The sequence below is a fragment of the Athene cunicularia genome, assembly GCF_003259725.1.
Source record: "Athene cunicularia isolate RWA chromosome 1 unlocalized genomic scaffold, athCun1 chr1_part2, whole genome shotgun sequence".
Lineage (NCBI taxonomy): Eukaryota > Metazoa > Chordata > Aves > Strigiformes > Strigidae > Athene > Athene cunicularia.
The window spans coordinates 20,785,084-20,810,662 of NW_020799092.1; the positions used below are offsets into that span (position 1 = coordinate 20,785,084).

Here is a 25,579-nt window from a genome sequence, read left to right on the forward strand (position 1 = left end):
GACAGGGAGAAGAGGGGGGAGGAGGAGGAGGGAGAGGAAGGGGGGGGAGTAGTAGTAGGAGGAGGGGGTGGGGTGGGTGTCTGCTATTTCAGAAGGCATTCATAGAAAGAGGGTGGTAAATTCTGTGACCATCTTTAAAGGAAGTTTCCTGGGACCTAGAGAGAGAGAAAGAAAGAAGCCCAAAGAAGGAAAATAAAGGGCTATGATTTCCTTGTCCTGTTGCTTTGTCTCTGGCTCCCTCTGCCTCTGGAAGAGTAGCCATAGGACACAAAGATGCCCAGCTGGTCACTGCACGCCCAAGTTCAGTTTAGCTGGTGCTTCTCTCCTGTTTAGCCCGACTGCTTTCTCAGAAGGGGAGGACTCACAGCCCGACAGCCTTTTAGTTTAACCTGAAGAGTGTGTGCCGCGCCGCCTCTCTCTGCCCATCCCAAGAGCTTGCTGGAGGAAAGGGGAGAAAGACGAAGACTTGAAAGTGCCCGAGGAGCTCCCGATGCTAAGAGGCGACAAACATTCCCCGTGGACGACGCAGAAAGGACAAAGCTGACTGATTTACTGCTGTTTCCCGTAATTTTTTCTCCCTACCCTTTGGCGCACACCAGTGTTTGGAGGTCTTTGAAAAAACACCGAACAAAACATCAAGCCCGAAGCCCCAACCCCTTGGCTAGCTCTTATGGGAATGAAACACTCCTCCCGCTGCCTGCTCCTGAGGAGGAAAATGGCGGAGAACGCTGCCGACAGCACCGAGGTAAGGATGCGAGGCAGAGCCCGGCGCCCGAGCTCCCCCAGCCCCGAGCACAGCTCCCTTAGCAGAAGCAGCAGCAAGTGCAAATAAACTTTCCTGCCTCCTGTGTCGCGGCTATGATTTCCTGCTTGCGTGTGTGTGTGTGTGTCTCCCCCAACCCCGCTCCCCCTCGGCAGAGAACTTCGCACCCCGCGGAACCCTCCTGTGGCTCTCGGGTTCGGGAGCCGCCGCTTTACGGCCGGTTCCCCGGGAAGTTGTGTGACCGGGTCGGGGCGAGGGTCCGCGCGGGCTGCGGGGAGGGGAGGGGGTGTGTGAGGCGCAGGGGAAGGGTTTGAGGCTGGTAGGAACAAAGACGGTCTCTGGCGACAGCACCTTTGCCAGCTCTGGGTGATTTTCGCCTGGAAAAACGCCGCGGGGCCTCTGCTGGGATCGTTTGGGGGCACTTCAGGAGCATCCGTGTCTCTGCAGCATCCTGCGTGCTGCCGAGCGGAGCTGCCCGACGCGGGGGCAGGGGGGGAGGAGCATTCCCCCTTGCGCCCGGCTGGCCTGGGCAGCGCCCGAATAGCTTTGCACTGCCTTCGGACCCAGAGGGTGGGTACCCTGCGAGCTCTCAGATTTTCTGCAAGAAATCCGCGCCCCCCCCCGCCCCGTTACCTTAGTTTTCCTCAACATTGGGGTTGAGCAGCCCTCGTTTACTTGTCTAGGGCTGTCTTGACCTCACTGAGACTTCTCAAGAGATACGGCAGTGTGCGAAGTCTCAGATCTGGAAAAGCAGAAGGATGCAGGATGCAGTCCCAGCTTCTCTGGGAGCATGTGAGAAGGAGACAGGCGAAAGTGCGAGTGTGTGCCAAACTCCCCGTTTCTATTAATAGACCGTGCCTAGCACTCTGAACACTTAACGCACGGTTAAGTGATATGCAGCGCAGCCATGTACAGACCCCCAGGGACATTGCACCCCAAGCAAGCTTTGCCCTTACTGGGGGCACTGACCATCCTCCCCAGCTGCCCTGCAGAGGTAAAGAACAAAATCACCACTTGTCGTGTGCTCACTCACACTGCTCCCTTCTTTATTCTTCCAATGTTTCTGCCTAATGTCTACTCCTTTCAGATAGTCCTCCCAGTAGGTGTCCTGCTCCCTCAGGAATTCCACTTTTCTCTTCCGAATAGTGCTCTCCCTGCTTGACCTTCGTAAATATGCCTCCTTTGCCATGCCAGGTGAAGAGCAGGATCTTCTTAAATGAACGCGATGCGAGCGTTAACTCAAGAACATGCCTGCTACTGCATTACAACCCCGTAGAATACTGTTTGCAGAAGAGGCATCTATAAATAGCAAGAAGTCTGGCTGCACATCTGTAAACTGTCGTAGTACTGACAGCACATATTGCATTAAAAGTCCCAGGATCCTGGGCAGTACTGCAAGGAGAAACGTACAAGTACAGCCAGTTCCTTTCAAAGCCGTTTTTCACTGGAAATTGTCTGTAGACAGGGAAAATAGGTGAGAGGAGCTCTCTAAATGTTCCTCTTCTATTTCAATTCACTGTTAGTGTATTTTTGCTGTTTAACTGCCGTTGTCTTTCTGCTTGTGCAATGCTGCACACACTGCAATGTCATTTTACGGAAAAGGCTTTTTTAATAACGACAGTTTCATTCCAATGCTGCATACAGGTTAGGAGAATATGAAAGTGCTGTGCTTCCACTCCTCAGAGTATTCATCAGTGACAGATTTGTGAAATGAGAGTGAAAATATTGCATATTGGGCATATCCTGCTGCACTTCTACCTTAAGAAAATCAGGGGAATACATTATTAACACCTGCCGAGATATTTTCTGTTTTATTGATTTTCATATTTGTGATGTTAAGATGTTATGTACTGAGAGTAGTCTGCATCCGTGCAGATTTAGAAGTGCACTGAGCAAAATATGCCGAGACCTTTGAAGCTCTTTCACTCCTCAAGCACCTATATTTAGCAGTCATATGATACCAGTTTGACCTTCAAACCTGTATTTCTCTAACTTTCTCCTGAAGTTTGCAAATGTTCTGTGACAGAAGGAATATACAGGCAAAGCATCTCACTTTTGGGCTTATTGCAGCATCAGAGAAAATTAGCAATTGGTATAAATTTGCTTCATTTGAAACCAGTGGCATACCAGTAATATGCATGATTTGATGCTCACCGAATTTCTGAAATATCTGATGCCGTGGTGATACGCATGATGTAAAAAATGTCAGCTATAAAGAGATGAAGAGTTAAAACATTTTGTTAAATGATCAAAATGCCCCACTTGAAAATCATTCAAAAAACCTTCTGATTCTTACTCGGACTGATTTGAGCCAATTACTTATGTTACAACTTAATAGCAAATTTTTTTTTACATCTACCACAACTAAGAGCATTAATCAAACTTTTGGCCAAATATGGCAAGTATACTGTTTAAAAAAAAAAACCAACGTTAAGACAGAGAACATGGATACTGTATGATAAAACTTCTTAGTCCATTAACGACCCTCTGATGACCGTAGTGATGGCTCGTTAGCCTAAAAAGCTTAAACAAATGATAACAAATGCAGACAAGGGAAGACCAAAACTACAGTAAGGTAACAGCAATAGCTCACTGGCGTTACTTTCCAGTCCAGGAAGATACCTCACGTTACCAGGAAACTTGCAGAAGTGTGCTCCCATGGTACCAGATTGTACAGACATTTATATTACCAGTATCCCCGTAGCCTTATAGCTTGATACAAAACATAGTTAAGGGAGTGGAAGTGTTGCCACAGGTGCTGTTGGATCTTGGATCAGGCTCAGAATAATTTTGTAATTTTATTGTACTGATAACAGCCTGATACTGGTCTGTCTGCCAGAGTTTAAGTGGAATTAAGTGGAATATGAGTTTATAGCAGCCTGAGAGTACACAGTGCTTTGTATAAAACAAAAAGTCAAGGGGAATAAAACCACAAGTCTTTTCTATTTAGAGCCTTACTGAAGGGCACGGACTCACACTAATAGGAAGCGTGCTGGAATGGTTTCAAGCTTTGCTTGGAGTGCACAGGGGAAAAAAAGGTTCAGAAAATCTTTATTCCCCTTGGCAATCCTGTGGACTTTAAGGGAAGTTCTATTGGAACAAAAGATGTAGAATCTTTCCTCAAGATATAAAAATGAACCTCTGTATCTTTAGTCATGAAAGAGGACTCATCTAAATAAAGCAGGACTGTTTGTGTAAATAACAGAACTAGGATTGAGTTCTCTGCAAATAAGGGCACTCAGAAAAAAAAATAAATGTGAGAGACTCTGTAGAACATACGCATGAAAATTCTGCAAAATTCATGGTGCTGACCTGCTGTAGATTGTGTTTTCTGCATCTTTTAATGTTAAATGCATTAAATGGAGTCAATATTAATAGTAGCCCTGGTATTAGTGATGGGAAACAAGTTGAAAGAAATGAGATTTCAGAAGTGTGCCTGAATGTAGCTTGTGGATGTATGCCAGGTGAAGGGAATAGAATCATAGAATAGTTTGGGTTGGAAGAGACCTTTAAAGCTTATCTAGTCCAGCCCTCCTGCACTGAGCAGGGACATCTTCAACTAGATCAGCTTGTTCAGAGACCCATCCAACCTGGCCTTGAAAGTTTCTAGGGATGGGGCATCTACCACCTCTCTGGGCAACTCAGTGTTTCACTGCCTTCATTGTAAAAAATTTCTTCCTTAAATCTAGTCTAAATCTACCCTCCTTAATTTAAAACCATTACCCCTTGTCCTATCGCAACAGGCCCTGCTAAAAAGTTTGGCCCCATCTTTCTTATAAGCTCCCTTTAAGTACTGAAAGGCTGCAATAAGCACGGAGTCCTGCAATAGCACAGTGTGCCAGGGTTTACAGGCACGTCTAACAGACGTATACATTTACATATAACAGGTGAGTCGCTGGCCGAAACAATCCTAGAACCTGAAACTAGGTCGATTTTGTACAATGCCATTGCACATTGACTTCATAAAAGGCAGTTCTTATGCTGGAGACTTCATAGTGTCGGTAGCAAGAAAAGATACATGTTTCATTGCTAAGAATAAAGGCATTAGATAATTTATTAATGGTAGCAAAGTAGAGTCCTCCCTGAATGCTCTATTATACAAAGCTTGGGTTTGGATTAGAAAAAAACCCAACATTCTCCTGAAGATCTGGGGTAACAGGCATGACAGACATCCTTCCCCATACAGATTAGTATAACTGGTGCAGTATCCTGAGATCCAGGCCTGTGAAAGTAGAGGCAGCTCTGAGTTACAGCAGGGAACATTCCGCTTTACCCCATTTTGATCCTGTACAGTGTTCCTACCTGTACAGTGCTCCTACTAGGAGTAAGTAGCCCGTACTACTCAAGCTAGTAACAAGTCAGTTCTAATATAGTCATGGGGGCTTTTTTGGTTTCTAGCTAACTCAGGAATGGGGGAGCAGAAATATGGCTCTGAGCCATCTTCTCCTACCAACTTCAACTGTGCAGAACATACATTTAACTTCACTGAGAGCTAAATTAATTCCATCAGTGAAGATCTCAGTGTAGTTAAATGTATTCCATTCTTTTCTCAAATCTAATACTAACAAATGAAGACATTGACCATAATTTTTTTGGCCCTATTGAATAAATTACTTTTGGTTGGCATTAATAATATGAATAGGATCAAAAAACATTTGTGCTTAAAGGAAACTGCTTACAGCAATCACTTAAAGCAGAGTTTCGAGATAAAGATACCTGACCATGGATCATCCTCTGCCAGCATAGGGTTGTCTAGTGACCAGCATTTTAGTGTCAAGAAGACTGGTATTTTTTAGAAAGGGTATGGTTCATCTTGGTGACATCAGGGACCAGATCATATTGTGTCATTGTGGCAATACTAAGAGAGGTTCCCTGTTAGTGATCACTTTGCACAGAGTTTGCTGTAATGACTCTTTTTTTCCAATCCCAATCTGTGAAAACCACCAATTTCTTCGTGCAAAAAGTTCTGTAGATGACCACCTTTGTGGTTCTACCTCCACGCCAAAAGTGAGCTTAGCAAGACTGGCTTATGTGCCTTCCAGAGCTTCACCTTCAGCCTGATTGTGAAAGATGAAGGCTTGTGCACTTACTGATACAGGCAGAGCAGAGAAACACATAAAGGTACAAAAGCATTGAGGCTAATCTTTTAATAAGATTTGGCTCATCCTGTCTGCAGCAAAGTTCACTTCACTGGCAGATGAGGTGATGAACAGTTAAAGGTGATGAATGATGAAACCCATTGTTCCTATCTCTGATTTCACAGAGAATCATGCTACCTGTGGTCCTGCTCACTAACTTTAATGGCAGTTTTATTTTGATCCAGAGTTTAGGATAAAATGGGATTATCCCTTCCATAACTTACTTTCTTCTATGGGAATAACTGCTAAACAACAGAAACAAGAAGCACTTATCTCAAGGAAGTGGAGATTGGCCACTAAGTGGCTGAGCTGGTGGCCACAAGGATGTCGTCACCACGTCAGAGTGGAGCAATTGCTGACTGATCACAGCCTACCTGGCTCTTTACTGTGCTCTTGAACAAATACTGGCTGCTTGGTGGAGTCTCTTGGCATGCTATTGCTTTCAGGCTGTTGCATGGAAGCTGAGACTACTTTCTTACATCACAGTGACTGTGAGGATGGACACTATTTCACTCAGTATTTTAGTTTTAAACTGAGTATGGCTTTTTTTATTTCTTATAAGCTAGATTTTTCAGGTCCCAGTTGTGAAAAATCTATCTCAAAAAATGCAAATTTTAAAAGGTATGTAAAATTTTGTCATTTCCATAATCTCCATATCTCTTAAAATAGAAACTCAGTTTGAAAACCTGGAATAGAAAACCCATCTATCTTCATTTTATTGCATCAACAATTTGGAGATTTAGAGACCAGAATTGGAAGTAAGGCAGTTGCACTTGAAGAAGCACTCACTGCCAAGTTGGCTTTTATGAAAACTCTGTTAAGCGCAGAAGTTAAATATAATTTTGCTTTGTATTTTGAGTGTAAAAGGTGATCATAAAATCTCGATGTCTTTGCTTTCCAGAATGAAGAGAATATTTCAGTAACGGAACATTTGCAAGGAAATTATGGTGGGAGTAGAATGTTTAGCTAAAATTTTAGACATAGACACCATAAAGAAGGTGAGGAGAATACTATTCTCCCTCACTTAAAATATCCTGTCCTGCACTTAAGACATGAAGTCTGCATGTATTGAGGACTGCATGGTACCTGGTCTTTTCCTCCCACAGTGAATTATTGTTTAAAAAGGGGCATTACAACCTCTTATAGCCACTAGTCACAGAAAAGGGGTTCCTTAAGCTTTTTTGAGAAAGAATGGGGGAAAAACCCAACTTTGGAAGAGAAGGCATGGAGGTGTCTATCTTCTAAGACGCTGTGTTATACTGCTGCGTTCCTCAGCTTTTCCTGGTGGCACACTGTTCCTAGTGCAGTTGGCAAGCTTCACATCCAGCGTACAGTTTGGTCTGGACCATACACTTAAGTTCCTAGTGCTCATCTTGTCCTGTGCAAGGATCTAAGTGCATCAGAACCATTCTGTCACAGTTCCCCCTCCCCTTTTTAAATGAAAAGGTAACATTTCCCTCTCTTGTAATAGTACGATGAAAGTAAACATAGACTGGTTGAGAATCAGTGGCACATAGCGGTGTCCAAGGATTAGTGTTGAAGTGTTCCTTCAGTGCCCATGATGCACACTTGGGGTCTGTCATGTGGCCTAGCAGTTCTTCTGTCCTTCTTGTCCTTTTCTGGCCAAAAAGCTTCTGTTTCATCGCTTCTGATAGCACCAGAAAGCTCAAACCCAGTCTCAGAGCCCAGAATAATGTGTGACCAAGCAAGGGCCTCCAACAACAGTTCATCAGTCCAAACTCATCTCTGCTGTGGACCTCAATTTCTCACTTAGATAGGAGAGGAGACCCTGCCATCTATTTCAGTTTCTGGTTATATCCTTAATTGCCCTGAAGCTTGACCCCAGCTTGGGATAAAGACCAGCTACTGATTTTCTTTTCCCCTTAGTCACAAATCGGGAAGTAATTAACCCTTCCCATAACTCCTTCTGAGCTACTTCCATTTGAGGACCACATACCTCATGATTGTGCCCTGTATTAGACATTGTCCTATCTGAAGTACAGGATACCTATATTTTTAATTTTACCCTAACCTCAGTTACACTGGGATGTATCAGTAGTAATGCCACCAAGTCCTTTATAAATAGGGATCGCACTCAGTGGTGTTGCAGAAACACAGATGTGTTGGTTAGAAAGGACTTCTATAGAATATCTTAAGCAACCTCACAGTCAGTGTAGAACTGTTACCAGCATTAGATCATGTTGGACATTGCTGTCTCTAGCCAGGTCTTGAAAAATCTCCAAGCACAGAGATTTCACTACCTCTTTAGGCAACTGCTTCCAGTGCTGCACAGACCTCTCTGTGAAAATGCCTTTTTTTTTTTTTTTTTTTTGGTCCTGTCTGAACCTTCCAAACTGCAAGTTGTGACCTTTGCACCTTTGCAACTTGTAATCTCAACTACCCCTATTGAGAAGAGTTTGCCTCCATTTTCTTTTTAATGATCTTTCAAGTACTTGCAGGCTGCTATTAGATTGTCCCTTAGCCTCCTCCATAAATCCAGTAAGTTCAGCACACAGCAATCTCTTCTTACAGGTCATATTCTCAGGCCCATGACCGTTGTATTATATAGCATCTTGCTTACCTCCTTTTAACTAAAAGCCCTGCAGAAATGTTATGAGAGTGGAAGGAGAGAACATTTTCTTCACTGGAAGAACTTTACAGCAGAAGACTAACTGATTAAATGCACATGGCCAGGTAGTGTCAATAAAGTGTATTCTGCAGAAATCCCTTGTGACTGTGCCCCAGCTGTATGTCTGGCATGTTTTACTTTGGTATTTTGGATTAGTCATTTCTTATTTATTTCCTCTAGAAAGACAGAGCTCGAATCTGAAAAGCAGCACTGCTTCTTATCCACAGTTTGCATTCGGTGTAACTGTACAGCTGGAACAGCTGTTTCAGAAGGAAATCAAATGAGATAGTGTTAGCCACATCATAACATAGCTACCTCCTTAGGAGTCGGGTGTTTTAAACTTCATTAGGAGTAGCTGAACTTAGGCAAAGTGTGTCCAGCAATTGTTAGGGATGCTCTGCCTATTCTGTTGTTGAGCCTTAAAAAAAAAAAAATGGTAAGGGCCATCATTACCTGTTTGATTTGATTTAACCCACTAGACCCTCTGCAAACCTGAAGCAGCCCAAGGATGTGAAAGAATAAAACTGGGATACAAGAACAGTTACTGGGCAGAGAAGACAAACAAGGGAACATATTTTATTGTGCAAGAAAGTACGCTGTAGACTAAAATTTCAGCTTTGAATGAGGTTTGATGATCCTTAGATTTCTGGGATTAGAAGTGGCAAACATGAAGTTGCCCTCAAGTAAAAGCCCAGGAAAATATTTAGTCATGAAACAGAATGTGCTTTTTAAATTAAAAAAATTAAAGGAGGTCAAAGGTCATAACTGCTTTGTGAAGGTAGAAAGGAAAAGGAAGAGAGGGAAGGAGAGAGGAAAGGGGGTGGGCAGGTGCACAGGGATGGAAGATGGGAGGGAGTGGATATGAAAAGGGAAGAAAGGAAGGGAGGGAGGAAGGCAGGAAGGAAAGTCAGAGAAATATAGGCAACATCCAGAGAAACTGCTCATTTCCATAAAAGCAGGAACAGTAGAAATACATACTTAAATTTAAGTCAAAAAGTCATAGAATCACACTGTGACTCCTGAAGGCTGGTCTTACCTGTAGAGACCAAGGTGAAGAACACACTGAGTATCTTGACTTCTTCCACATCCTTTGTCACCAGGGCCCCTGCACCATTAAGCAAGGGGCCCACCTATTCCTGAGCCTCCCTTTTGGTGCCTCTTTACTTGGAGAATATTTTCTTGTTGTGCTTCATTGTCCCATTGTTGAATTCAACAAATGGCAGGAATCCAGGAACTGTAGGCAGAGGTAGCAGGAGGCCATCAGGAGAGTGGATCAGTTAACCCTTTTACAGCTTGTAAATAAAGAAATTACAGGGGGGTTTTGTAACAGCTGGCAAGGTCCAATGCAAACCTTAATTTCTCTGTCAGAGAGAATAAAAACATTGACCGTTTTTTGACTACATTAGTCAGTCATGGAATAAGAGGAGATAGTATGTAGTTCTAGCTCTGTGATTCACCCCAACAAGATGATATAGTATGTATTTCTAGCCCTGTGATTCACCCCAACCAACCATTGATGAGGAAAGAATGTAACACAGAGAAACACAGCACTGTTTTTAATGTTATCAAGGTCTGTGTATTAAAGCCTCCTTGAAATTCTCCATTGAAATTTGCTTTTACCAGCATTGTCTCACAAATGGTCAATCAGTGGTTAATCTCACAATTAACTGATTGACCATACTGTGAGAGATACATGACTGATTGTCAGTGAAACGTTTTCACCTGCTTGTGCACGCACTGAGACCTACCCCCATCACCACTCCAATGAGTAGACCCAGGAGAAAATACAACACTCCTCACTAGTGTCCGTGTCAGGATCTGGAGCAGCAGCTCATCTCCAGCTCACCGCAGTTCCACCTCAGGCACACAGACTGGCTCCCACCTCACCTCTGATCACAGTCACATTGTCATTGCTGAGCTTGACATATTACTGAGAAGATCATTTTCCTAGCTTGGTGTTTTAACTACATCACCCTTCTATTAATATCGAATCTGCTGAACCTTTATATTCTATTAAATCAAAAAATCTGTTTGTCATTTTCAAGGTCATGTGAAGCATGTGCCCTGCTACCTATCATTTCTCATCAGTACCAAGAGGTTAATTCAAACCTCCGGTGCTAAACTCCATGTCACACTTCATAGTTTTTTTTAAACATACTTTAATGAATTATAATACTAGTACTGTAACAGTGTGTATACAGTTTTAATGAAGGTTAGCCTAGAACTAGTAAAACTAGCCCAATTCAAAGTTGAGTTTATGTCTCTGTTTTCTGTGTATTTGACCAATTTCTGTCTTGCTTTTCTAAGACAATTTTTTATTTAAGCAAATAAACTTAATGGGAGACAAAGATAGATAACGATTTTAAGCAAAGAAGGTGCTTTCACTTATTACTGTGAGATTTTAATAAAAATGTGAAACTATTCTCTAGGATTTTTTTTTTTTAATAGAAGACTTGCTTTCATGTAGCCTTAATACAATTATTTTATTGAAGAAAAAAGTCTCTCTGCCATCTTTCTATGTGATAGTCTGTTCCTTTCTCAACAGAAAGGCAAAAATGCTCCTTAGTGCTCATAAAATATGTCTTTGTCACTTTGTAAAGTGAAAGGCAAAAGTATTTATGCTTGCAAGATCTATTTCCACTGGGTAAAACTGAGTGTTCTAACCATGCCTACTAGAAACAAAGGCATTCTGATCTCAAGACAGGTTTACCCTCATGTAAATGCACCAGTGTCATCAGAATTGTGATTTCTATAGATTTAAAACCAGCTCACATCTATATATAAAATTGTATTAAAAAAGGATGAATCACCAGTGGTTTTACTCAAGAATAGAGTTTTCATCATTCTGTTTCATGATTGTATAAAAATGTTAGGAGCATACTTTCTTATATCCCTTTCTTAACTCTGTTTAAAAGATGGCTCTGAAATAGCAAAAACTTACTCTCTTGTTAACAGAGAGCTATACAAGCCTGATCTATGTCAACATGCTTATCGACAACTGCTTTTGAAATGCCCTGTATAAGTATCTTTTTAACAGGTCTAGTTTAGAAACTCTTGGAGGTAACATGAATTGCTGAAGATCTTTGAATACTTCAGTAAATGTTCTATTAATAACGCAAGAAATGCTGAACACACTGGATTGCTCATGTGCGTTAGCAACACTCAGCATGATTATTTATTGTAGAATCAAGTTCCATACTGGCAGGATATTTAAACACATTCCTCATCCACCTCATATAATATGGAGCAAAAGTAATTCCACTGGAACTCGTGGGATTATCTGTGTTCTGAATGTTAGGTACACACCCAAGTTTCTTTAACTGCTGAAAACACACTGAAGTCAGTTGTGGTATTTGCAGTCGTTTTGAGAACAAATGGGCTACGCAAGCCTGGAGTTGGTGGGTTATTAATCTCAATCTCTTACAGTGAAATTTCTCAGACTGTTTATTGGCCAAATATGAGCAAGTGTACTTCATTAGGCTAAATTTACAGAATGCTTAAGGACATATATGTCATCATTGCTATAAATGAAGACTAGTCACTCTCAGAAGTACACGATTGTCTTTACAGTCTGAAGAAAGATTCATATTTCTTTGTCCATTACTAAGCAGTCTTAAGAGCTTTCCTTTACCAGGGTTTTTTAAACTTGACATTTAATTATCTACTTCAATGAGGTTACAAAATACCATCACCATTAAAGAAACATTTGTATCCAGTGTAGTTCCAGAGTATGAGAATTAATGACTTACCAACAAGATATCCAGCTACACTGACACCACAGTTTCTATTCTAACACTATTTCAAGTTACTCCTATCTTAGAACTAAAATGCAAATGAGCATTAGTACCGAGTGAGCAAGATTATTTAGTAATTCTGTATTACTATTTAGTAATTCAGTAACTGCTTTAGCATTGTGATCATTTGTCATTTCAGGCACACAGAAAAGTATGCGGTTCCTTAAACATACCTTAATATGCTTACTTACAAAATTACTTATCAAGTGTGTGTATCTATACATATACACACAATGTTTTATATTTACCTAAATTCAAACTGCATATTATTCCGTGTCTTTCATTTCTTTGTGCACCTAGGTCGTCAGTGTTATTAAAAACTATGCCAGAGAAGACACTACTGTGCCAGTGGGGGCTCATATACTGTAAAATGATAAAATCCTGGTTAAAGTCTTAAACCAAATGTTTATATACATATATATTTATCTGTTGACAGAGAAAATCTATGTTTAAAAAGGCAGTTTCACAGAAAAGTCCTAGCTTCTCATTGAATAACATCCTTTATATTCACAGTCTTCCTCTGTATGGGTGTTCTCACAGTTTAGTTCTCTTCAGTTTAGTTGTTGAGAATCACGGGAAGCTATAGCCTTCCATTTGAAGTTGAAATAACAATCTCACATTTCAGATATACTGCTAACAAAGTTCTAAACTAAGTTTAAATTTAACTAACTTGGTGAGCTGTTAGGAATACAGACTCCCAAATCAGAAAGGGAGCATTTAAAAATATTTGTCAGGTTCAGTGTAGATCACCTCCTGTTTGCAGGTTCAAGCAGTGACGAGGCTGCGCACGTATCCCAGACCCACACACAGACACACAGAGAGGACACCGACGTGACCAGTCATCCCAGGCTGCCACAGACGAGGCGCTGCCTTCAACAGCACCGACATACGGGACTCACATACGTGACAATCCACAGCCAGCCAAGCCCCCGCCTCTTCAGTTTGCAGAGGCAGGAGATCACTAGGTGCAGACACACACACATACACACACACACACACACACACCCCACCCCGCTCTCCAGGTTCACAGGTGCGCGCACACACACGTTTCCAGATCCCTTGGTTGCCAGCGTGGCCTCTCTACCTGGCCAACACCCCTGCCTGAATCTTGGGCCCCCTTACTTGCCCTGCAGGGTCCCCAGCTTGCCAACTGGTCCAGCTGAGCGCTTGCTGCAAACACACAGCACTCACCCATCCCTCATGCTGTCCATATTCACAAGTCCCCCCCGGCCCAGACCCCAGGCTCCCCACAGTCGCTGGCTAGTGCAGCTTAAAGGTTGCTGGTGAATACGCAGGCACACCCCCGGCACACCAGGGCTGGGGAAAACACAGACTCCCCCCAGCAGCTGGCACCAGGCACATGGGCAGTGACCCGTGGGCCCGCTCCCGTGGTGCTGAGCTCCTTGCTCACCTCGCTCACGCTGTCCCCACAGCAGCTGATTTTTGGGAACAGACACCGTTCCCACCTCAGGGACGGGGTGGGGGGGTTCAAGACCCCCACTGGCTCCAGTAGCTGACACAGAGACCCCACTCATCCCAGTCACTGGCACCACAGGCCAGGGGAGCCCACCCCCAGGTCTGACCCCGGGAGCTGGCACCAGCTTCCCCTCACACACAGCCAGGTCTCACCAGTAGCTGCACCGAGTCCTTGCAGCACATGGCACAGAGGGTGCCTGTGCGCAGAGAGATGCTTAAGAAGATATTGAATAAGAAGATACAGGAAGCCAGGCCAGACTGCAGTGATCAGGCACAAGGCTCAGCCAGACAAGCGTACTGACCAGCCCCGGTTTACAGCCGACTGGCCCCACTTACACCCCTTTCTGTCTACCACCCTTTGTTCCTCCCTGCTCCCCCTTCCCCTGCACATCCCCCTCCCCGTGGGTCTGTGCAGCTCTGTCCATTCCTGCGCCCCTCGCAGTCCAGGGTCCCCCCTGTGCAGTATTAGCAGTTGCTAAGTCACAGAATCATCTAGGTTGGAAAAGACCTTGAAGATCATCCAGTCCAACCATTAACCTCACACTGACTGTTCTCAACTACACCAGATCCCTCAGTGCTATTAGAGTCCCAGCTGATCTTCCTGAAGTGGCACCTGTGGTTTCTTCATCGCTCATCAGTTAGTGTGAGTGCTGAGGTTTGTTCCTTGCCATTTCCTTCATGTTTGTTTTGTCAGGTCTGTGTCTCGGTGTATCTTGTTTCAGGTTTCCCCCTTTTCCCCTTAGTTTCCCAACTGACAGGTCCCCAGTCAGATCACCTTCTCACATGCCCTTATCATTGATGTGACTGACCAGGTTTGATGTGACTGTTGATGACCTGACCCAGTTGATGTGACTGACCAGGTTTGATGTGACTGTTGATGACCTGACCCAGTTGATGTGACTGACCAGGTTTGGTTCCCATCGCTGCCTCCCTTATCAAGTCAGTCAGGTTTGTGTCTCTGTATGTTCTTGTTCATGGCTTCCTCCTTTTCTTATTGTCCCTGTTGCATTGGAAAAGGTCCTTGACCAGATACCCTTAAAGGAGTGACACTCTCATTCCACATGCCCTTCCACACACCTTTGAAATCCTGTCCCTCATCTTACCTATACTGTATACCTGTACTTACTTTGACATTTATTCTAGTTCTGCACAGGTGTTTTGTATAGGTTAAATTTTGAAAGTTTTACCTGGGATTATACTACAGTTGGATTGGCCAAGTGAATCCTGTATTTTTGAATGGTGTTTGTTCTGCACACCACACACATTTGTATAATTTAAACCAGGTCTGGGACTTGTAGTATAATTTAAATTTGTAGTATAATGTAAACCAAGTCTGTAGTTGTTTGTGGCTTGAGCTCAGGGCAACTGAGCACCATGCAGCCACTCACTCTCCCCTTCCCCCCAGCACTGAGAGGTGGAAAATAAGCAAATATGTCACTCACTCCCCCCTTTCCCCTCAGTGCTGAGAAGGGGAAAATAGGCAAAGACGCTGCTCCAGTGCTGGGAAGGAGGGAAGCAAAAGACCCAGGAACTTGAGATAAGGACAGGGAAGGATGAACACATCCATTTAGGCACTGGCAAAACCCAGGCTCATTAGGGAAAGAAAAAGAGAACATAAAATTTAATACAGACACTAACAACACCACATAGCAGACAGAGTAGGACTGCAAGAAGCATTATCACATCTTGAAAACACCTTCCTCGACCCCTCCCTTTTTTCCAGGCACAGCTTTGCTCCCAGTATCTCGATCTTCTCCCCCCAAGTGGCGCAGGGGGCAGGGAATGAGGACTTCTTCTACCTCAGGGTGGGGAACTCCTGACATCCCTCCCCTATCCCCGCACAGTCCTCCACAAACCAACCCAGACATGAGTCACTCCCATGGGCATGTGGGTCACCCCCATGTGTTGTGGCCCTCCCATCGCCGAGCTACAACAGCGGGGCCTTCTTGCCATGGGGTCCTGGCCTTCTTCAGACGCAGTCACCTGGGCCAGCGTGGGGCAAATCGGTATCTGCTCCACCGTAGACCCTCATGGGGGTGGGGGGGGGCAGCCCTGTCATCTTGCTATGGGATACAGGGGAATCTCTGCTCTAGTGCACCTCCTTCCCTTCTCCTTTCTGCCACTGACCTCTGTGTTCACACTGACATTCTCCTTGCAACTTCTTCTCACCACTCGTCACCACTCCTCCCAGCTTCCCCTTCTTAAATATGTTCTTGCAGAGGCGCAGCTAAGTGGCCCCAGCCTTGGTGCAAAGGCAGGTCTGACTTGGAGCTGGGGGAGCTTCAAGAAGTTTCTCACAGGAGGCCACCACTGTTGCCCCCTCCCTTGTTACCAAAAACGCCTGCCACTCACTCAAACCAGGACAGTAAGTAGTTTATTTAAACCAAGTCTGGGAGTTATCATGCATATTGTACAGTAAGTTTGATGACTCACAAATGCACTGGATTTAGCACATACAAACCACAGTCGTCTGTGAGCAGGTCTGACATTTCCTGAAACGTACTATTTCTGTCCAACCGTAGACAAATATGATAACCCTATGTTAAGTGGCTTAAGACTCTAAACCATGCTGAAATACTTCAGATAACTATAGATCCACCAAGAGAATGAATGGAAAAATCACTTGTACCTTGTAGATCAACTGTGCCAAATACGGATAATATATTAAGTCATTAAAGTCTTAAAAAATAAGATATCTGTTGTGCTTCATTTAGAATCTCAGGGTAATAGTTCTATTGAAGTCACTGTTATGTGCTTCATTATGTATAATCAATACCTATCTTTCTTGGAAGCCAAAGTTACATCCCTTTGTAAATCCAGAACCAGTACACTTTTACAAGGACAGAAATAAATGCTACAAGTACCTAGTTACGGTGACAATTTTCAACAGGATTTAGCAATTCTAAATTGTACTGTGTGCAGAGAGTACCTTTTGTATAAAGAATGAGAACAGTTCTCTAGTGGCTAGTTTCTCCTAAGTCATTAGCAATACATTTTCCTGTAAGATATGTCATTATAATGAACATCAGTATTAATCATATTCTATAAAGTACCATTTATATTTTCCATGTCATATGTTATATTTAGGGCCTCTTGACTGCATTTGACATTTTTCATTACTTGCAGCCTTTTCATAGGTGTGAAAGTCTAATCCCTATTAAAAACACAGAGGCCACTGGGAATCAAAGTTGCTCTTAAAATCCACTACCACTTACACCACTAAGGGGAGTATGAATTTTAAGTGGATAATAAGAGTGAAATAACAACAGAGAATTAGTATTTTTGCCAGAAAGAGGGAATCTGATATGTGATTCCTGTTTCTACCCATTTTCTTGTTTGGTGATCTCAAATCATGAGGAAAAATAAAACCAGAAAATTGTTCAAACACTGATTTTACATCAAAATAAATCTGAATAAGCAAATAAAGGCTGGAGAAATGGGATGACAGGAACCTCATGAAGTTCAGCAAAGGGTAGTGCAAAGTTCTGCACCTGGTGAGGAACAGCCCCGTGCACCAGTACATGCTGGGGGCCACCCAGCTGGAAAGCAGCTTGGCACTAAAGGACCTGGCAAGCCTGGTGGACACCGGGTTGAACGGGACCCAGCAACGTGCCCTTGGTGTAAAGAAGACTATGACTGAGCACTGGCACGGGTGTCCCACGGAGGTTGTGGAGTCTCCTTCCTTGGAAATACTCAGAAGCCATCTGGACGTAGCCCTGGGCAACTGGGCTGAGGTGTCCCTGCTTTAGGAGGGGGATTGGACCAGATGACCTCCAGAGGTCCCTTCCAACCTCAACTGTTACGTGGTTCTGTGATTCCCTTAAATCAAATACAGATATAAATAAAATTTGAAATCTGAGGCCTTTATATATATATATTTTATCTGTTGCATTCTTTTTCTTTCCTTGGTTGGTATTTAAAAAATATGGTAAATTTAGGAATCTGTAACAGAAGAACACAGTCCCTGGGTTTCCTCAAACATTCAGTCCTGTGAAATGCTGACTATATTCACATCTCTATTGACTATGTTTTCTTTTACACCTGACAAACTGAGGTCTCAACAAAAAGGACCAATTATTTATTACAGCTGTTGGATTGTACAGTCTGCACAGTCCAGAACAAAGGAAATCAAGACAATTCATTACTTCATATACTTGCCAACAATTCTGTATTTAGCTTTTATCACTTTGCATTAGTTTAAGTCTTTTAACAGCTACATATGACTTCATTATCTCTGACACCAGTTTAAGATCAAAATCCTACTTAATCATCTCTTTTTAGTGAGAAATCCCAGGCCAAATAAAGATGGTATTATTTATTTGGACCTTTTTAAGGAGGTAGGGAAGATGCTGCCTGCAGTTTCCTTTGTTCTTCCTTCATCTTTTAATCATTTAGATCTTTTTTTCATGGTATGGTCTTCAAAAGAAACCTTACTCCTTGTGATATACAATTTATGTCAGTTGTGCTGCTGGTGGCTGAACAGTGCATTCCTCTGATTCGCATTATGCTTCAGAATTCTGCTGAAAATTACTATGTTGTCAATTAAAGGAGAAAAATAAGCAGGTTTTTATTTGGTGCTGAGTGGTTTTACCTCCAGTGATTCAGTGTCTCAGGAAAACCCATTTTTACAAGCCTTTTGCAATGCTAAATTCCTGAAAAGGTTCAAGAGTTATTCAAGTCACTCTTTGGGGATTTTCTTGATGACACTAACTTGTTTTCCATGCTATTTTAACAAATATGCACAACTCATTGGTTAGGGTCCTGATGTTCTCTATTGTTGAATCAACAAATCTTTTTTGTTTTCTGTTATTATTTTATTTTAAATGGGTGAACTAGGATCTAGATAAGCTCACATAAATTCAGATGCTTTAACAAGATGCCTGAGTTGGTGGACTGCTTGTCCTGTCTAATCAGCAAACACTTCTGAAGGGAAACTGCCCATCTCAAACCTGAATCATACTTTAGAGAAGCCTCTTGCTTTCTGTTCATCCTAGATGGAGCCTAGCGTGGCTTGGCTGCCAACCTTCAGTAATGTTAACAGACCAAACACAGTGATTGTTATTTGTATGGCAGCCCTGAAAACATATTCCCCTGATTCGCAGTCCTATGGAAAATGCCATTTTTTCCTGTTTTTCACATTCTCAGAATCTTCCTCCTGTCAGAAGGCTCTCCCTCCCCATTAATTCTGAATGTGCAGCCATTTCAGAAGTGAGAGCTGATGATTCTTCTCCTCTATCCCACTCAGCTGCCAATCATTCCATGAACAAGAGAAATATTTAAAGAAACAGGATCCCAAGAAGCTTGTTAGATTAAAAAAACAACAGTATTCTCTGTCAATAAAACCTTGAATCACCTTGAATCTTCTCCCACTTCCCATGTTAATTTGTTGTAGCTTCCAACAACCACCACTAGAAAAACTGGGAAAAAGGTTTCTTTCGTGGAAATGAGGTACAAGTAGTACTGGAGTGAGCCAAATGCTGTTCTTCTGGTCCTGAGATACATGAAAAAGATAAATCAGCTTTATCAGATCTGAATTCAGTGACATGGCCAGCAGCAGGCTATAGAGAAACACTATTTTTGCTTCTACTATTTTACTTATTTTTTTTCCCTTGATTCTTAAATCATGTTAATGTTCAGAAAACTACCAAGCAACACTTTCAGTCCTATGCTTTGACTCACACATATCTCAGACAATGCACAGATTTTGATGGAAAATTTTCTTTTGTCCCATCCACCAGCACATCAAAAGTCAAGAGAAACCGAAGGCCTGTTCCACCACTGGAACACAGATAGGGTTGGTGCAACAAAGAATTCTGCATTGCTGTGCATCATGCTGTGCCCAGACTGTGGCTAGAGAACAATAATTCCAACCTCCTGTGTGGAATGGTGTTAAGAATGGCTAAAAAAAAACCCCCGCCGACTTTGTGTCAATGCATTCCTTTTATAGGCCTTTCAGTACGCAGAAACTTTTACTCAGTGTTTTCAAGGTTTCTTCACAACTGTGAATGGTAAAAACCTTTCTAAAGCTGAGATCCACTCTTAAGCTTTTCAGGTTAAGAAAAGTCATGTGAATCAGTGAAAAATCACAGGTCAGAGCACTTTAATCAGAGAACATCAGTCTTCATGCTAATCAGCCTATTTACACGGCATCAATGCAAGACTAATTATACAGATTTTTCTACTATCAATTACATTTTCTACTCATATTGTCTCTAGTATTTTCCTTTTTGCTCTACAGCTCTTCTAAGCAAATACACTTCTTCAGTCTGTAGTGGTTCTGCAGCACTCAGTTGAATTCCTTCTCTGTAACTGCGTAAGTAAAGGACGAACCACACGTGCACATACATGCAAGTCTTGCTGCCCATGTGCTCTTGTGAATGCACTAGGCAGAGCCAAAGCTTTTCACAGCGAGAAGGCAGGATCAGGACCCACACAGGATGTCAACAGAAAAGCATGAAAGGGTGTGTGATAGCTGCAGAAATGGGGTAGCAGAATGCAGGCTGCCCTTGCATGCCTGAGACCTGCAGGAAGGATTCGGCTTCAGCCGACACTGTGTGGTGCAAGTAGCAGTTGCTTGTTCAAAGACAAGCGTGTTGCAAAGAGAAGGTGTCGTTGACAACTGTCAGGACAGTCACAGGTTGGATTTTGTGGACAAAGCATACTACATTGCGTCCATAAATCAGGCAAGGATTTCCATTCGGTCTTGGCCAAGCATGCGCCCGCTCTCCTCGCACAATAACAGGCTGCCTTATGAATCGCCGTCAGTGGGACTGCTGAGACAAAATGCCCAAACACTTAGGAAAATGGCAACAGCAAGAAAGGGAAGGTAAATGGTAACAGAAAAAGCCAGGATGGAGACATCCCCTTAATGAACAGCAATGGCAGCGGTTCCAGGTAGACGTTCTGTGATATTTTAACTAACCTGAAATCATTCAGTATAAAATTCATACATTCTCACTCCAAGGTAAGTCTGGAGAAGGAAGAGAAGATGCACTCTTCATTGCAAATCTCAAGAAGTTTCTTCCTGAACTTCCAGCTGCCTGAGAGAAGAGTCAGAACTTTCCTCCACCATACACTTAACCACACTTGTGAGGCAGAAAAGCTCCTCTTTTTTTTGCTTTAGCAGCTGGGGCTCCTGAGCACAAGGTAAAGGCCTTCAGCCATTTTTCTTCTGAATTATTTGTTTACAGTTGGGCCCTTGACATCTGATAAAAATAAAGCTTTGAATGTCCTCACAAGAGTTTTATTCTAATGATTACAAATCAAAATACTAGTTGCAGGTGGGTGTTAGAGTCCAATACTCTCCTGACCAGTTTCTTTTAGATATTGCATGTATGGAGACTGTAACGTTAAGTATCAAATGTCTTATTAACGTCTCATTTGAAGACAGTTGATGTTACATGGGATTTCTGATTTAGTAGAGTAATACAAAATACACTGAAAACACAATACGTATGTAAATTACACTCAGTAAAATATACTAATTGCAATTGCAGTTCAGTTATAATACCAAAGTGATTCCCGTTCCTTTTTTTTTTTTTTGTCATATACTCACTGTCATGATGCTGGGTGTCCACAGTCACAGGGAAGGAATACCTGAGTTGAAGGCAGCTTAAGCCCGTTGCTCTCATTGAAGTTATTCTGTTAGTTGTTCAACTTTTATACTTTTTGTTGCGCTGAACCATGTAATCACTTCCCCCACACAGCTCCTTTCACAAACTGAGGGAGAAACATTTAATCCACTAGCTGATCCACTCAGCTGTTGACACCTGCTTATCTGAAACAAAGGCCACCATCTCCTCCCCTTTGTGTTGAGATAAAGTCAGCTGCTTTGCCCCAGCTGTGGTTAATCACAACCTGCATTATTCCCTGAGTTTTACGGGCACATCGCCCTTGCCCATCTCCAGTGGCCTTCATCCATTGTATGTGCTGAATCAGAGTCACATTCCAGCTCTAGGGGTTTAGACCGTCACAAGAGGATGCAAATGCTCTGATTAACCCACACTAAGAGATGGCCCACTCCTTCAAAGTCACACAGTGAGGTGGTCTTAAAAGCATCAGAGAGGACAAAAATCTGCCAGCCTGGTTATGACAGGTGATCGAGAGAAAATCTGTGCTATAACATACTAAGAACCAGTGAGCTACAGCTTCAAAGGAAGTGGCAGGGTGTTTTTGCTCAGTGCAGGGAAACAGACTTTTTTTTTTTTTTTTTTGCTAATTAATTGTTAATGGAAAAATGAAAGTGCCGAATGTGGGACTTCTATTAAATGGTGGTGCCTGTTTGCTGGTAGGTCTGAAATGGCACTGAACTGTGTAAATTGGTCGATTTTCTCTGGCACCTCAGCTCAGGAACTGCCATTTCTCAGTCGTGTTCTCCTTTCTGTCCTCATTTATCCTGCAGAGGTTAAAAAGTAATAGTGGATAAACCTGGATACTTCTTAGGCAGAGACCTCCTCTAGAGGTGAACTACATTTGAAACTACACTGAAGTGCAGATCAGAAGCTTGACTAGGACATGGAGTAGGTGATCAATTGGAAATTATTTTTTTTTCCCCTCCCCCATCCTAAAGTTCAGCAAAGCCTGCAGAATATAATGTCTTTCTAGAACTGTCGTAAAACATCTGGAGCTCAGTGAGAGGAGAAGAGACTGACCGGGATATCAGATGCAAAGTGACTTTCAGGAATCAGTGCATTAGAAATTTGCTAAGCAGAGGAAGGCTTCCATTAAATTTCCTGCTAATTTAAGAAAATAATTTGTGCAGATAGAGTACTCTGGTTATTTTTGTTAATAATTAGCCTCTAAAAATAGCAGAGCTCTACTTTTTCATGTGAATTTCAGCTTACAGCCTGATACTGAGAAAGGGCCTAAAAATAACTGGTTTTATAGTTGATTAGCACTTTCTGCTTCTTGTTCCCTGTCACTAGAGTCAGTCAAGATGATGATGGGGTGGGGAAGAGGCTGTCCAGCAGTACAGCTACTTCCCCTACAAGAAACACACGAGCATCGATAATGGGGGCTGTAGCACACCCCGCACAACTTTCTCAACAAATTTTCATGCACTTGCCAGAGTGAGGTAAAGTAGCTTTAAATTACCAAGGGTTTTTTGTTTCCTTTGCATTTTGTGTCCATCTTGAGCTTCTCATAAGAGGATATATCTCTTGTTAATTATTTGGAAACGTGATTCTGTTCAGGCACTTACGCAGCAGCAATGATAGTAGTAACCAATAAGAAAATCACAACGGAAAACTCGCACTTCTCTGGCTTTGTAGCTTCATAACTCTTTATGCAGTGATCTGCAACAAACTCTTCCTCTTCACTGCATTCAACTTTGATATTTTCAGTACAGGCTCTTATAACTTCTGTTGCTTTTTCTACAACAAGCTGTGCGGTGTGATGTGAGGCGTTTTAAAGTAATCTGGCACATGAATATCATTCTTCACTTGGAGATGAATAAAAACCATCAGTCACGTTTACATTTCTGCTCACTGCTTGCAGGTAACAGTAGCATGTCTTCCCTGGTTTATAGTTGATCACGAAGTGAAAACAATTGCTGACAAAGCTAGGGTTTTGTACCTCAGAAAATGACCTTGTCCTTAATTTTTTTTTTTTCACAAAAAGAGCTGAATTGCCTAGTCATCCTTAAAATACAACTACATACCATCTGTTAATAGGCCCCTAATGTTCTGACTACAGATCCCCGTGCACCATTCATGGCTTCACAGCAATGATGACAAATAGTCTCTTAATTCAGAATTTATGTGGGGTTACTTCTGCTTACCGGGGTGACCCACCACACATTATGGAGGCTTCTTTTATAGGACCTTGCACACTGAATGTTGGACTCTGCAGAGAAGAAAAAGGGAAGTCTTTTTATTCTCCAGTGCAGTCTATCTACCCTGTGAGCTGTACTGTAGAAAAGAAGGTGACACGGATGAGCCCCCTCTGGTGCACATAGAAGGGATGGGGCCAACAAGGGCAGAAACAGTAAGAACCCTAGATCCTTCTCCCAGCTAGTCCAACAAGTTTGTGCAAAGTCAGCCCCACAAAACCACCTCATTATTACTGAGCCCCACATCATAGGAGGAAAAGGAACTGAATCATGACTTGCTGATTAACAATATAGGCTTTGAGCTACTTCCCAGGGAAACATAGTGTGGAACAATTTCTTCATCCTATTTGACTGCAAAGTGCCAAATCTACCCAGGCAGCAAAGAACATTACTCACTAGGAAACTTGAACTATCAGTGTTCATATGCATACAGGAAGAACTATACCCCTGTTCCAGCTACTGCCTCACAGTACCCAGATGCCCTAGAACTAGTACTTGATTCACAGCACTTGAAGACTCCACTCAGCCAGCCACACATCAGTCTGAGGGTTTCCATCCCATCTCAAAAAATGAGGCGAGACTAGTGCTGTTTGACTACTTGTATTGCACAATACAAGGAGGAAGGGCAAGACTAACAGCTGTAGTTTAAGCCAGTGCTGTTCCAATGATATGACACCTGTCCAACCTTCTGTCTCAGCCATGCCAAACCTGAACGGGAGTTGGAAGTGGTAGTGTGAGTTTGGCTCCTAACCATCACTGTTACTTTTTGTTGGTATAGAAGTGCTGGCCCTATCAAGCCAGATGGGATGTTAAAATACCAGTATCAGTGCAAGTAGTAAGCATTTAATGTTATCAGTTGTCACTCCCAAATATAGAGGTGACTCTGCAATGAATGCCCAGGAATGAAATTGATATGGTTTATTTTTACATTCCTTGAGTTTGTGACCATTCCTTTAAAATCAGCTGGAAGACCTACTGCATTTTGTTAATGCAGAGATATTTCTCCCTGAAAGGCAAATCAGAAATAAAATTACACTAAACTTGGAAAAGCTCTTTATTTCCCAGAGCCTATACCTAATCAAATGGAAAATTCATTAGCTTTTCCTCTTTCACTTTCACTTTCAACGACAGACAGGCAATAGACAGACCTCAAACCTTCCCTCTGAACTTCCACAAAAGCTAAGCCTCTAATAGCCCTGTCAGAACAACAGGCTGTTTCCCTTTCTTGTATCTGTGCATCTTGATTGCTTTTGTTCTTGCTTTTTGTTCTTGTTCTTTCATCTGTCAAAATTCCTGAAAATGAGAAATCTCAGAATGCAAATCTATTGCAGGAAAACATACAGCATAGTTAGGCCTACAGCTTTTTTTCCTGCATAGTTGAATGGAAGAGAAGGAAAATTATTCCATGGTGATCAGTCCATGTAAGTGCTCCCTGGCCTTTAATGGCTATTTTAGGTATTAGGTGCACTTCAGATTTTGATAGATGTTATACCAATTATATAATATATAGCTGGCAATAACATTCTTAGCTCTCACAGTTGACCTCAGTTTTAAATTTTAAGTTCCCATGACAATATCAGAATTTCACCCAGTCAACATTGATAGGCTGAGAACCATTCGTTAAGGCACCTTCCTGTTTTTCACTACTGTAATGTCTCAGCTTCTACCAAATGAATGATAATGAGGAATGATAATGAGGCTGAATGAGGAATGATAACATAAAATTGGAATTCTCACCTCCTTTAGTCAGGAGAGGCTTAAAACAATAGGAAGGTAGGAAGGATTTTTTTTTATTATTTCATCATTTGTTTTTATTTGCCTTTCATGAATCCTTAAAAGGGATGGGATGACCCAGTGGAAAGCAGGAACTTGCTGTGTTACCATGTCAGACATAGCTGTAAATCTGTATGAGACCAGGAGCTGCAACCTGCAAGAGCCACTGGCCTTGTG

The 25,579-nt window shown here is 42.4% G+C and overlaps 1 protein-coding gene across 2 annotated transcripts in view; it reads left to right on the forward strand.

Moving 5' to 3' along the window:
• PRMT8 (protein arginine methyltransferase 8) overlaps nt 1-25,579 on the forward strand; it is a 71,842-nt gene that overhangs the window by 451 nt on the left and 45,812 nt on the right. The window contains exon 2 of one of the 2 annotated variants that reach the window (XM_026865878.1): nt 334-745. In XM_026865878.1, coding sequence (XP_026721679.1) covers nt 671-745 — 75 coding nt within the window. In that variant the 5' untranslated portion in view covers nt 334-670. Of the gene's footprint in view, nt 1-87; nt 746-25,579 lie in introns of those variants that run through there. The other variant, XM_026865870.1, reaches the window with a different exon arrangement.